The 13,284-nt window shown below is 50.4% G+C and overlaps 1 protein-coding gene across 1 annotated transcript in view; it reads left to right on the top strand.

The window, feature by feature from the left end:
• Positions 1 to 6,279, top strand: part of WNT7A (Wnt family member 7A) — a 61,546-nt gene extending 55,267 nt beyond the window's left edge. The window contains exon 4 of the mRNA XM_032149783.2: positions 4,912 to 6,279. Within this exon, the coding sequence (XP_032005674.1) occupies positions 4,912 to 5,391 (480 nt within the window). The 3' untranslated portion in view covers positions 5,392 to 6,279. The remainder of the gene's footprint in view (positions 1 to 4,911) is intronic.
• Positions 6,280 to 13,284: the final 7,005 nt, after the last annotated feature.

Genomic DNA, 13,284 nt, shown 5'->3' with positions numbered 1-13,284 from the left:
AAATGCCACATACTGTGTGATTCCATTTATAGAATAGATCTGTCTAGAACAGACAGATCTACAAAGACAGCAGGTAGATTAGTGGCTGCCTGGGACTGGGAAAGGGGGAAATGGGGAATGACCGCAATGGGTATGGAGTTTCTTTGGGAGGTGACTAAAATGTTCCAGAATTAGATTGTAATGATAGTTGTACAATTCTGAATATACTAAAAACCATTGAATTGTACACTTTTGATGGGAGAATTGTATGGTATGTGAATTGTACTGCAGTAAAGCTGTTTTAAAAAAGAAAGAGTTTGCTAATCAAAGAGCACAAAAGTAAAGGAACTCAAAGAGTTGGTGCAGCACCCTGGGGCTGGCTACACTGGGGAGCGGTTACTCCTTACACCTGAAGACAGGGGAGGCTGAGCTGCTAGAATCCAGGGGCTGTATAGAGAGGACTTCCCAGCAGGAGCTGTGACCTTTGATAGGGGTGTGCAGACGTCCTGAAGGGCCCAGCAGGGAGCAACCAGGGGGAATAACTCCCAGAACTTTTCTCCTGCCCTCTGATTTCCTGCCAGTACCTTCCACTGGCCAAACCATCTGGAAGGGCCTACTGAGTCCAGACCCCAGATTCACAGATTTATTTCCTCATTTATTTTTCTCATATATTGTGAAATCTCAGCGTCACAAGATGGCAAAATGGCAAACTCTAGCAGTTTCATGCAGTTGGTCTTTAACCTGCAACCCAATGATGCAGCCACTAATATAAAATACTGACATTCTGCCAGCTGCTCCAAGCCCCTCAATTGTTCCCCACTTTTGCCATGGCTTTTCCTTGAATCCTCTCGACTTCACCTATATCCAGCAATGGAGGGTTGATGCCTGGCTAGCTTGGGAGGGCCTGTGGGACCCTGAACATTCAACTGACAATTGCTCGGGCCTAGGGCATACTGCTTGTGGAGTGATTTGAATGCACCCCCTTGGTGAATTACCTTCGGGCGTTTTCTGTGCACCTGCTATGTGCCAGGCACTAGGAAGCTGCATGGAGCCATGTCATCTTAGAGCCTGAGCCTGAAAGCCCTCAGACCTCCTGACACTGAAGCACAGAGCCCAGGCTCTTCAAGTGGGGAAGTGAGCTCAGAAGTCCCCTCGGGCAGCTCGGAAGCCTGGCCTCAAGCAGTAGGGTGCAGAGTGCAGCTTTGTCCCTCACACACTTCCTTTGCTGTTGTCCCCTGCCTCAGGGAGAGGGCTGGGTGCGTGTCTGGTGACCAGCCCTGGCCAGGCAGCTGTGATTATGCCTGGCTTAATGTGGACATAATGCAGTCACTGCAGCTCTCAAAATGCAGAGTGTGCAGGGCTAGCAGGCTGGATGTCACCTGATTGGGGCCCATTCAATACCACCATGGCGTCAGGCCATCAATGGCCTCAGAGGAACAGGGAGGCCACATTCAGGGGTCCAAGAGGGGCAGAAGGAGCAGTGACCCCCATCCAAGACACAGGAGCCATTTTCTGCACTAGGGCCATTGCTTAGGGCCCACCACAATAGTAGCCCTCAGTATCACAGACATGGAAATACATGCAAGCCTTGGTATTGCTTTCCCACGAAAACCTTCCAGGGGCTTCCCATTGCCTTTTTTAAGAAAACAATTTTACTGAGGTATAATTCACATGCCATACAGTGTCACCACTTAAAGTATGCAATTCAATGGCTTTTAATATATATTTGCAGATATGTGCAACCATCACCACAATGAATTTTACGTTATTTTCGTCACCTCAAAAAGAAACCTGTACCCATTAGCCACCACTCCCCATTTCCCTTCTTCTCTGCAACCACTAATCTCCCATGTGTCATCATGGATCTGCCTATTCTAGGCATTGCATGTAAGTGGAATCACATGATATGTGGCCTTTTGCATCTGGCTACTTTCACTTAGCATATAATGTTTTCGAGGCTCATCCACGTTGTAGCATGTGTCGGTACTTCATTCCTTTTCATGGCTGAATAACATTCCATTGTATACCTAATTTTGTTTATCCATTAATAGTTGAGGGAGTTATTCCCCTCACTTTTTAGCTGTTGTGAATAATGCTGCTATGAGCAATCATGTACTCACTTTATTGTGGACATGTTTTCATTTCTCTTGGGCATACCCCAGAATACCCAGACAACAGAATTGTTGAGTCACACATTCTGTGTCTAACATTCTGAGGAGATGCCAGATTGTTTTCCAGAGTGGCTGCCTCGTTTCAGATGCCCACCAGCAGTGCAGGAGGGTTCTGATGGCTCCACACCCTCGCTGACACTTGTTATTGTCTTAGCCTCCTAGTGAGTGTAAAGGAGCATGTGGTTGTGGTTTCGATTTGCCTTTCCCTGGGGACCAGTGCTGCTGAACATCTTCTCATGTGCTTGTTGGCCATTGGTTGTATCCATTGCACTTTTATAAATTGAGATATTACTTATGTGAAAAAGGCACACAAAGCATCCCTGTTCACTTAAAAGAATAGTTACAAAGCATGATCCATGTAAACATAACCCATATCAAGGAGTGGAATATTGCCAGGACCCCCAGAAGACAGCTGGGTGCCCCTGGCCAACCACAGCCCCTCCCTGCCCCGGGAATAACCTTGTCTTGATATTGGTGGATGGGCTCCTAAACAATACTATCCAGTTTTGCCTGCCTTTGACCTTGATCCAAATGAAATCACTCTGTGGAAATCATTTCTGGCTTGCTTCTGTCCCTCCACACTATGTTTCTGAGTTAGTCCCTGTCAGTGTGGCTTGCTAGAGCTGTTCATTGTCATTGCCCTATTGTGTTCCATTGAAATGCACACGCTGTGGTTTATCCACTCACTGTGGATGGTCATCTGGATGGTGCCCAGGTCAGAGCAATTATGAACATTGCTGTGTGGACATTCTTGAACCTGTTTCCTTTGCACACACAGTGTGATTCTCTAGGGTATGTGTCTTGGAAATGGAAGGTCTGAGTCATAGGCATGTGCATCCTCAGCCTTAGTAGATACTGGAAAATGGGTTTCTAATATACGTGTACCACGTTTGCATGCCTCCAGCAGTGTCTGAGGGCTCCAGGTGCTCCGTATGCTCGCCAACACTCAGTAATGTCAGAATCCATTTTGAGCACCCCCCAGGTATCTCTGTGTCAAAGCCTCCAGCTCAACTGGGCCTGAGTGCATCAGAAACACCTGCCTCACTCTGCCCCCAATTGTGTCATCACACCTCCAAGCCTTTGCTCTTTGTCCTACTTCTTAAGCCAAGGCAGAAAGGCAGGCTGGAGATTTGGGAACTATCCCCTCACTGACAACCAAAAGGGGTATCTGTGTTGTTTTGGGGACACAGATTTGTGGGACGCAGCCTGCATTTGAAGGGGTTGCTCATCCAGCATGGGCTGCATGTGGAGGGGTCCTGGGAGACTGCTGCCTACAGGAGGTACTCTGTGATGCCAGGTGTTCTGGAACCAGAGCCTTCAACCAGCCAGTCCTGTTCCTGAACACTTTGGATGCCTGTGGCATCACTGGCTCATTTGATTGCAGATACTGAGGTTGAAATATGGTGGCTCTCCCTCCCTGGTGGTTCTGTTGACCAAACACTGGTCACCTCTCCTGGAAGCAGAGCTCTTAGGGCTAGGAGGACCCTGAACATAGACCCAGTTCTCAGAGACAGGGACTTAATCTTGTCACCTCAGTATCCCCAGCATCCTGAACAGGCCCAGGGCCAGAGGCAATACTAGTGAGTTTTTTGAATGTCTGATTCTCTTCCAGCACCCTGATTTTCTCAGAAAAGATGGAATGGTCTTCACTATATGTTAGAGTTAAGGAAACTGAGACCCGGAGAAGAAGCATCACATGGGAACTAAGTGGACAGCAGGCACTCAGTTCGCCCCTCAGCTCCAAGCCCCTTGCCTCAGAATGTCTCACAGACCAGCTCTGAGACTTAGTTTAGCCTCAAGGCTTTTTTTCTGTAAAAAGGAGCCAATCATACTAGCTTCATGGAATTAATAAGATGCCATACGTAAAAGCATGGGCCCAGTGTGTGTGCAGGGGGTTAATAAATGTCCACTCACTTACCCCTTCCTCCATTCATTCTTTCATGATATAACAGGCAAAAGCAATTTGACAATCTGAATGAAGCTTAATAAAAATGCTCACACACGGTGATCCAGCAACTGTGCTCACCGGGAAATCCATCTCTGTGCCTGGTACACAGTAAGAGCTCAATTCGTGTCTTAGGATGGTGGAGGAAGGAAGAGAAGCTTTAGACCCAAAGATATTTCTTTATAGTTAAAAAAGGAAGAAAGGGGTGGAGGGAGGAAGGAAGGAAGAAAAGTGAAAGAAATAAAAATGATTTTTTAAAGTACACTGAAAATAACCTGAATATGCTGCACTCTGGGTGTTGGGTAAAATGTTGCCTTCTCTTATTGCTGGGCTATTCTTAATATGGCTCATGGCCCAACTCTAGTCCACTGTCTTTGTAGGTGAATAAAGTTTAAATGAAAAACATCTGCTATTCAATTCTTGAACTTCATATAAATGGAACCATAAAGTATGTCCTCTTTGGTGTCCAACTTCTTTCACTCAACATTACCTCTTAAAGATCCATTCTTTGTGCATGTGTGAGCAATTCATTCTTTCTCCTTGCTGTGTAGTATTTCATTGTATGAGTACAGTTAGGACTATCGTTATCCCCGTTATACATATGGGGAAACTGCTGTACAGAGGGCTGAAGTGGCTTGCACAGAACAAAAGCTGGAGTGAGAGGGCCTGGAATGCAGGTGTGAGTTTCCTACACCAGAAAGAAAAAACTAAAGCCAGACCCAGATAGGTGGGGCAGGGGTGGGGGGGAGCTGGGGGCTGCACTTGGCCTTGGAGTGCAGTGACCTGTGCTGTGCTCTTCCCCGCCCTCCCCTGCAGATCCTGGAGGAGAACATGAAGCTGGAATGTAAGTGCCACGGCGTGTCAGGCTCGTGCACCACCAAGACGTGCTGGACCACACTGCCACAGTTTCGGGAGCTAGGCTACGTGCTCAAGGACAAGTACAACGAGGCCGTTCACGTGGAGCCTGTGCGTGCCAGCCGCAACAAGCGGCCCACCTTCCTGAAGATCAAGAAGCCACTGTCGTACCGCAAGCCCATGGACACGGACCTGGTGTACATCGAGAAGTCGCCCAACTACTGCGAGGAGGACCCGGTGACCGGCAGTGTGGGCACCCAGGGCCGCGCCTGCAACAAGACGGCTCCCCAGGCCAGCGGCTGTGACCTCATGTGCTGTGGGCGTGGCTACAACACCCACCAGTACGCCCGCGTGTGGCAGTGCAACTGTAAGTTCCACTGGTGCTGCTATGTCAAGTGCAACACGTGCAGCGAGCGCACGGAGATGTACACGTGCAAGTGAGCCCCGTGTGCACACCACCCTCCCGCTGCAAGTCGGATTGCTGGGAGGACCGGACCGTTTCCAAGCTGCGGGCTCCCTGGCAGATCACTGCCTGGATCTTCACAGGGAACCGCAGGAATGCTGAGCTTGTCTTTTCTGCTGAGGAGGGTACTTCTCCTGGGTTTCCTGCAGGCATCTGTGGGGGAAAAAAAAAAACTCTCTCAGAGCCCTCAACTATTCTGTTCCACACCCAATGCTGCTCCACCCTCCCCCAGACACAGCCCAGGTCCCTCGGCGGCTGGAGCGAAGCCTTTTGCAGCAGGAACTCTGGACCCCTGGGCCTCATCATAGCAATATTTAACAATTTATTCTGATAAAAATAATATTAATTTATTTAATTAAAAAGAATTCTTCCACCTCGTCGGGATCCGTTTTCTGCAATCAAAGTGGACTGCTTGCTTTCCTAGCAGGATGATTTTGTTGCTAGGACAAGGAGCCATGTAGAAGTGTACATAACTATTCCTTATGCAGAATTTCTACTAGTTGATTTTGCAAGTACCCCCCTTGCAGCGCTAGATGTTTAAGTACAAGAGCAGACATCTTTTATACATATATAGATATATATACACACACACATTTATATTTTTTTTTGCTGTTTGCTGCTACTTATCCAGAAATTTAAGCTGGTCCAGATTTGGAGACATTTTTTCCAGAGTATGTTTCCCATCCTTTTGCCCTCCCCAGTTCAAACTTCACCATTAGAAAAATCCAGTTTGGAATATATAGAAAGAGGAAAAATAATAATAAATTCCCAGCAGTTTCCATCTTTCAGAAAGTGAGCCACCGGATAAGAGAGAATATTTTGTAAGAGACTATTTTTATATGAATATTTTATTTATATCGAGTCTGCTGTATCATTCCACGGCCTGTGCTTCTTCTTAATTCTGGTACTCACTTTGGGGTAAGGAGGGGCGATGCCTGGTTGTGGGGTCAGGCCCCACAGGGCCCCTTGCACAGCTGGATTCTTGAGTTCTGTGTGCCAAGTGGGCACAAGCTGCCCCTGGATGCCTGGGATTGAGGCATCATCTCATCCATGTTAGCCGGGAAAGAAATCAAATCCCCAGCCTCAGCCTGTTAAGCTCAGGCCTTTCAAGCAGGGCCACTGAGTGGTGGCCTCGAAATGAGTCACAGTGGTGGGTGGTCATCATGCCCTTCACAGGGACTTGACCGTCATCATGCAGCAGAGGCCAGTTCAGGGAGCCCCACACCTCACCAAAACACTAGCCATTGCCTGCATGTCCTGGAAGGTGAGATGCAGTCCTCAGATGATGGGACCCAAAGCAGGTGGGGTGAGGGGCCGATGAACAGCCGGGCCCAGCGAGGCTTCCTGGATATCCTACTCCCAAGGCCAAGCAGCAGGGAGAGGTTCGGGCGAGGCCACTCTTTGCTTTGGGTCCAGCTACACCCAGAGCCTCAGCCTAGAAAGCTGTCCTCCAGCAGGCTGGGGGTGTTCTAATATGTGTCCGTTTGCATTTCCGGTGTGTGTGTGTGTGTGTGTGTGTGTGTGTGTGTGTGTGTGTGTGTGCTGTATCTCCTTAGGGACTTGGGGGTAGTCACGTGACTTTGCGCCTTGCAGCGCCTCCGCCATACTCGTGTGTGTATGTGTCTTTGTGTTTCAGTGCTACCCAAGCATCTGTTTCTCTCCATGTGCCTGGGAGATCAGGTCTCAGGCATGGAGCTGCGTGCCTTTGCATCTGCTGCTCCCCAGGGTCTCTGCTTGCATGTGAGGGCTGGTGGTGTGAGGCAGACAGCAGAGATTGTGTGTGATTGTGTTGAACCACCAAGAGATGGCACCTCTGAACTCTGTCCCCACACCCATGGGTGAAAACCAGACACTTCTGAGACCACAGCACAGCCCCATGGCCCCACCTGCTGGGAGCCCGTCAGTATCTAGGCTGTGTCTGACTCCTCAATGTCCACACTGAGCCTGGATCACAGCATGGGCAAATAAAAGTGACTGGATGGTTGCATGGTTTCTTCCCTTGGACCTTTTTTTCCATTTTTCTTTTACTTGGGTGTCTGGAGGAGTGGGCATGTGAAGGGGCCATGGAGTGAATGGATGGAGGGATGGATGAATGTGTGAGTAGGTAGGTAGGTGAATGGGTAGATGTGTGGATGGATAAGTAGGTGGGTGGGTGGATGGATAAATGGATGGATGGGTAGATGGATGGATGAAGGGATAAACAGATGGGTGGATGGATAGATAAGTGAGTGGATGAATGGATGAATAGATAGGAAAGTGGGTGGGTGGATGAGGTAGGTACACCTACAGATAGGTAAGCGAGGAGTTTCTTGGGAGTCCGCAGGTCACATTTTATCTTTGCTTCGGAAAACCTACGAGATCTGCCATGAGCAGGATGGCTTCCCAACCTTGCAACCCTTCTGCTTCTGGCCTCCTTGGCACCTGGGAACGGGGGAGATTCTGACCAGCCTCCCCAGATGAGTGTTCAATGATAGTTATGTAAACACAGTCTCAGAAGAGTCGTCCCCGTGTCCTCCCTCACTGTGGGTTCCCAGCTCTGGGGCCTGCCCTCTCTCTGGTGCCCTGTTCAGCTGTGCTCTGAGCCCCAGTTTCTCCACCTGTGAAATCAGAATAATAACACCTACCTCACAGGGCTGTTGTGAGGATCCTCCCGGTAATGACTGTATGGCACTTTGAGTTGCAAAGCAATGGATGAATGCTAAATATTATTATTAATTATTATTATCACTATTCTCTCCACAACTATGGGATTCTTCAAACATGGCTTATGGTAATAAATATTTGGTTCTGCGTTGGGCAGAGGTATCCACCAGCCCCTTTGGTCTATTCCTAAAGTGGCTTTTCAACAAAACTGACATTACAAAGGCCAAAATCGTTAGAGGCTGAAACAAAAACATCAGAAAGCCCAGGACTATAGTGATGAGAAACCAGATGCCTGGGATCTTGGCAGGAACCCAGTCTCAGAAAGTAAGCTGCTCAACACAAGGGCATTTTTGCCACATGGGAATGGGGGCCTCTTCATAGTCAGATCCTCTGATTTTTCAAGAAAGGACAAACACCCAGGTTTTTAAGTAAAATATCCCACTTTTTCAGTACGTTGACAAACACCATGAGGATGAAGCAAAACATGACTGTGGGCTGAACTTGGCCTTCATGCCACCAGCGTACAGTCTCTGACTTGGACCCATCTCTTGTTTTAGAACTGGAGAAACTGGGGCCCAGAGAGGGCCAGGGCTTTACTCAAGGCCACACAGCAAATTTGGCAGAGAGAAAACCAAGTCCAGGACATGTGTTTCCCGGGGATGGCCTTGCACCAACATAGTGCACCAATGGAGGCAGCAAAATAATTTGAGGGAAAGGGTTAAGAGGGATAAAGTTCCTACACACACACACACACACACACACAGCCTCTGGACTTGAGTTTAAAACTAGCTCATGGCTTCACGGAGCAGGAACTGGACTTTCCCAAAGGCCATGAGGAGATGAACCAGTGCCTGAACCTCTCTGCAGAGGGTGCCCTGCCAATTGGCAAGGGAGCCCCTCAGCAAGACCTGAGTCAGAACAGACCTGGGGAGGCTTTTTTCACCCAAGGTCAGGACTGTCCTGGGGAGGCTTTACCACCCAAAGGCAGGACAGTCCTGAGGAGGCTTTTCCCACCCAAGGTCAGGACAGTCCTGGGGACTCTTCTGAAGACTCCTCTGAAAAGTGTGTTCATGCTGCTGCAGGGAGGATGAGACCCAGGGCCACCTGAGGTCAGGACAGTCCTGGGGAAGCTTTTTCCTACTGGAGGTCAGGACGGTCCTGGGGAGGTTTTTCTGCCCAAGTTCAGGACAGTCCCCTCGGGGAAGCTTTTCCCACCTGAGGTCAGGACAGTCCTGTGGAGGCTTTTCCCACCTGAGGTGGGGCTGTCCCCTGTACACTTCAAGGCAAGTCTAAGACATGTTTCCTGAGACCCTAGGAAGCCTCTTGCTCCCACTTTGCAGATGACAACCAGTCTCAGGGAAGACAAATTACCTCTTCAAGGCTCCACCACCCAGAAGAAAGGGAAGGAAGGCTATAGTTTGGGCTGTCACACATCATCTGAGCCATCATCACCTGAGCCTTCCACCACCTCAAACAGAGACTTGAGGAAGATGGAGATAAAAGGTTCAGGCTGTGGACCACACAGGCTGTCCATGCCAGACGCAGATTGCCGTTGTCAACTTCCTCTCCATCACTAGGCACATTCAACAGGCTGCCAAGCTCTGGCAGTTTCTCCCTGGGGCATCTCATGAGTTTTCTCACTGCCCATCACCTTCTTTGGCCACCATTGTCTCTTTCAGGTGAGAATCTGAAAGAATGCCAAGGCCTCCTCCAGGTCTCCCTGCTTCCACTCATACCCCATCAAGCCAGCCTCCAAGCTCTGGCCAGACCAACTCACACCATACCTACCACCAGCCATGGCTCCCCATTGTCCTGTAGGTAAAGTCCAAGTTCCTTATCCCACAGTGACCTTGCACCTGCCATGCTGGCAGCCTTTTGCACAGCAGTAGCAATGGTGCCACTTAGGAGATAAGCACTCTGCCAGACGAGGTTCTAGCAGTTCTCATGCCCTCTCTTTCATCACCACGCCCTATTTGTCTCCAGCACAGAATTATTGTGGTCCCATTTCTCTGTACATCTTGTCCTTTGCTGTCTCCTTTGCCCAGAGCACTCACCTTTCTTTCCCCCACCTGACAAACTCTTCTGAAGACTCCTCTGAAAAGTCTGTTCATGCTGCTGCAGGGAGGATGAGACCCAGGGCCACCCACAGGCAGCCCTTGCCCACATTCTCTTCCTGGCCTGCTGGAATCAGAACCACACTCCCTGATGGTGCTCCAGAGCCTGCTACAGGGCCCACCCACATGAAAATTCACTGACAGGCACAGGACTGGAACTCATGTCCCAGGCTCGATGACCAGGCTCCTTTCCTGCTTGGGGAATTGTGTCAGTGAGCTATGGCTGAATAACAAACTACCCCCAAACTAACTGCCTCCAGACACTATGGGTTGAACTTTGTTCATGAGTCCATGGGTGCACCGGGCACTTCTGGTCTCAACTGGGCTCTCTCACACACCTATGGTCAGCTGTGGCTCAAGTAGGTGGCGCTGCTGAGCTTAGCAGAATCTTCCACATATTTTAGGGTCAGCTGTCTATAGGCTGCTCTAGGGTGGCTTCTGCTAGGACAACCAGGGCCTCTTCCACATGGTCTCATCCTCCAGCAGGCTGGCCCAAGCTAGTGTCCATCAGAGGGGAAGGACTCCAAAAGTGGGAGCAGATGCTGCAAGGCTTCTTGAGGCCCCGGCTCAGTACCATCACTACATTAGTTCTCCATGTCCTACTGGCAAAAGCAAGTCCAGGCCAGCCCAGATTCAAGGTGTAGGGAAGCAGATGCCACCTCTTACCAGCAGGACCTGCCCAGCTACATAGAAAAGGGTGTGGGGACAGGGAGGGGAATGATTTCCCAGAACTCAACCACGGGACAGAAGGTGAGCTCCTTAGCACTGATGCTGTGGTGGGGACACAGCCACTCTGCTGTGTGGAGCCCTTGAGCCTCAGCTGCTCACCCTGCCAGTTGTACAGTCCTGGAGTCAGTCATGGGTCTTGTCTTCCTCTACTCCATCCATCAACAGGTCCCACTGATTCAACCTCAAACTGTACCCAAATCTGAGCTCTCTCTGTCTGCACAACAACCAGCCATTTATGGGGCTGAGTCTGGCTGGCTTTCTGCCACTCCCAGATCCTCTTGTTCTGGGCCATGTGACTGGGTTCTGGATGATGGAGTAGAGGCGATGCACTCCACTTCCTGGCCCATCAACACCCCCAACACTCCTTACCTATGTGGGCCATGGGATGCCAGCTGTGAAGCCACAGAAGGAAGGGCTCTGGGTCCCTGACTCGCCACCTGGAGGAAAGTCAACCTGCTGGTCAGGAATATCCACAGGCAAGAAGTACACGGCTGTGGGATCCGGCAGTTCATTTGGTACAGCACTGAGCCCCTTTCTATCCAGAATCTAGCCTATCCCTCCTCCTTCTGTTCCTCTAACAAGCCAGCTTCCACCCTGCCTCTGGGCCTGTGCACAGGCCGCTCCCTCTGGTCATCACATGGCTGGCTCTTTCTTGTTAATAGGGCTCATGTCAAATGCCAGCACTTCAGGATATACTCACAACCAACCTGGCTCCCAGCATCCCCTCACCCACTATTTTTGTTTCTTTGTGGCTCTTACCACTATCTGAAATGACTCTTCTCGTTTGTTAGAGGCTATACAGTATAGTGATTAACAGCATGGACCCTGGAGCCAGATGCCCTGGATTCACTCCTGGCTGTATTTACTGGCTGTGTGGTTTGGGGCAAATAACTTAACATCTCTGTGCCTGTACTTCATCATTAGTAAAATGGGAAGAGTAATGGGATTATCACAGTGACTAAATGAGTTAATATATGTAAGTTGCTAAACATAGTGTCTGGCATGCCGTGAGGGTGTGGAAGTGTGAGCTTTGCGTATTAATATGGTCATTAAGTTTCATGAGAGCAGGACTTTGTCTGTCTTTGTGGCTGCTGGGTTCCCAGTGCCAGCACACAGTTGGGGTTAATAAATATTTGTTGAATGAGAATGAATGAGATTGGAGCCTGTTCCCAGACTCGCCAGGCCCCCTGCCTGGGCCCAGCCAGGCTTAGAGGAGGTGGGCTTGGGCAGGCGTCTGAGTGGAGGAGCTGGAGGACAAGCGGAGGGTCTGTCCTGAGGGCCGCCTGCTTGCCCAGGGGCCAGTGGGGGAGTGGACACAGATCAAGCCCCCTCGACGTGGTCACAGGCACATCTGCCCCATTGACAGGGCAGCCACCAGTTGCCACAACAACGCTTCTGGCCCTAGAAGAATGTGCTGGAGACAAAGGGAGAGCTCTGCAGCCACTCCTCAGCTTAGCCCCCGAAATGGCAAGCTGCCCTGACCCAGAGAAAGTGTCACACCACGCATGTGCAGTGCACACACATACACACACACACAGAGAGAGAGAGAGACAGAGAGAGAGTCACCGAGCAAGAGACCCAGAAGGAGCCACACAGCCCCGGGAGTGAGCAGACGCTCACAAAAGGAGGGACAAAGCTCTGACAGACCCCGCAAGAGGCTTCAGAGACACACGGGCCACCCCCAGGGGTAGAGGTCACATGCACATAATGCACAGCCGTCCAGACCCAGGCCACAGACCAGGGCTCAGGGAGACCTGGGCAAACCTGTCTCACCCAGGCACCCGTGGCTTGACCTTCATCATTCACCTGCAGTCCCTGCACCTGCCTGGCAGCAGGCCCCAGTGTGTGGATTGTAGGGGGCTGATGGGCAGGCAGGTGAGGGTGTGTTGGGTGCGGGGTGATAGGGTGGACTTGGGGATGTGTAGGTTGGAGACAGACCCAATGCCAACTCCCCTAAGAGGCCATATGAGGCAAGAGGTACTTGAGCATGAAGAGAGACAACCTCTGAGGCCAAAGAGAGCACCCTTCTGAGGCTCCCTCCTGCCTCACGCAGAGCAGCATGCCCCCTGCACAGCCCCCACTCTTGGCCCTTCCACCATCTGAGCCAGAGTGTCCTCACTGTAAAGTGCAGGGAAGTCCCACACATGCCTCCACAGTGCTACTGGATCAGAGAGCAGCTGCAAATGCACACCATCAACTAACCACACCGCCACCACTAGATTCTGCAAGCCTGGACTCAGCCCCGGGCCTAGCAGGTGCCAGGAGGGCATCAGGGGCTGGAGAGGCCCCTGCCTTTAATAGACCTTAGACAGTGATTCTCAAAGTGAGGTCCTAAGATGTCTCTCAGAGGATCAGGAGAGCAAAAGGCCAAAACTATTTTCATAG

Source organism: Hylobates moloch, unplaced genomic scaffold (assembly GCF_009828535.3).
Source record: "Hylobates moloch isolate HMO894 unplaced genomic scaffold, HMol_V3 SCAFFOLD_4, whole genome shotgun sequence".
Lineage (NCBI taxonomy): Eukaryota > Metazoa > Chordata > Mammalia > Primates > Hylobatidae > Hylobates > Hylobates moloch.
The sequence above is the reverse complement of the archived record's forward strand: the minus strand, read 5'-3'. Positions and strand labels throughout refer to the sequence as shown.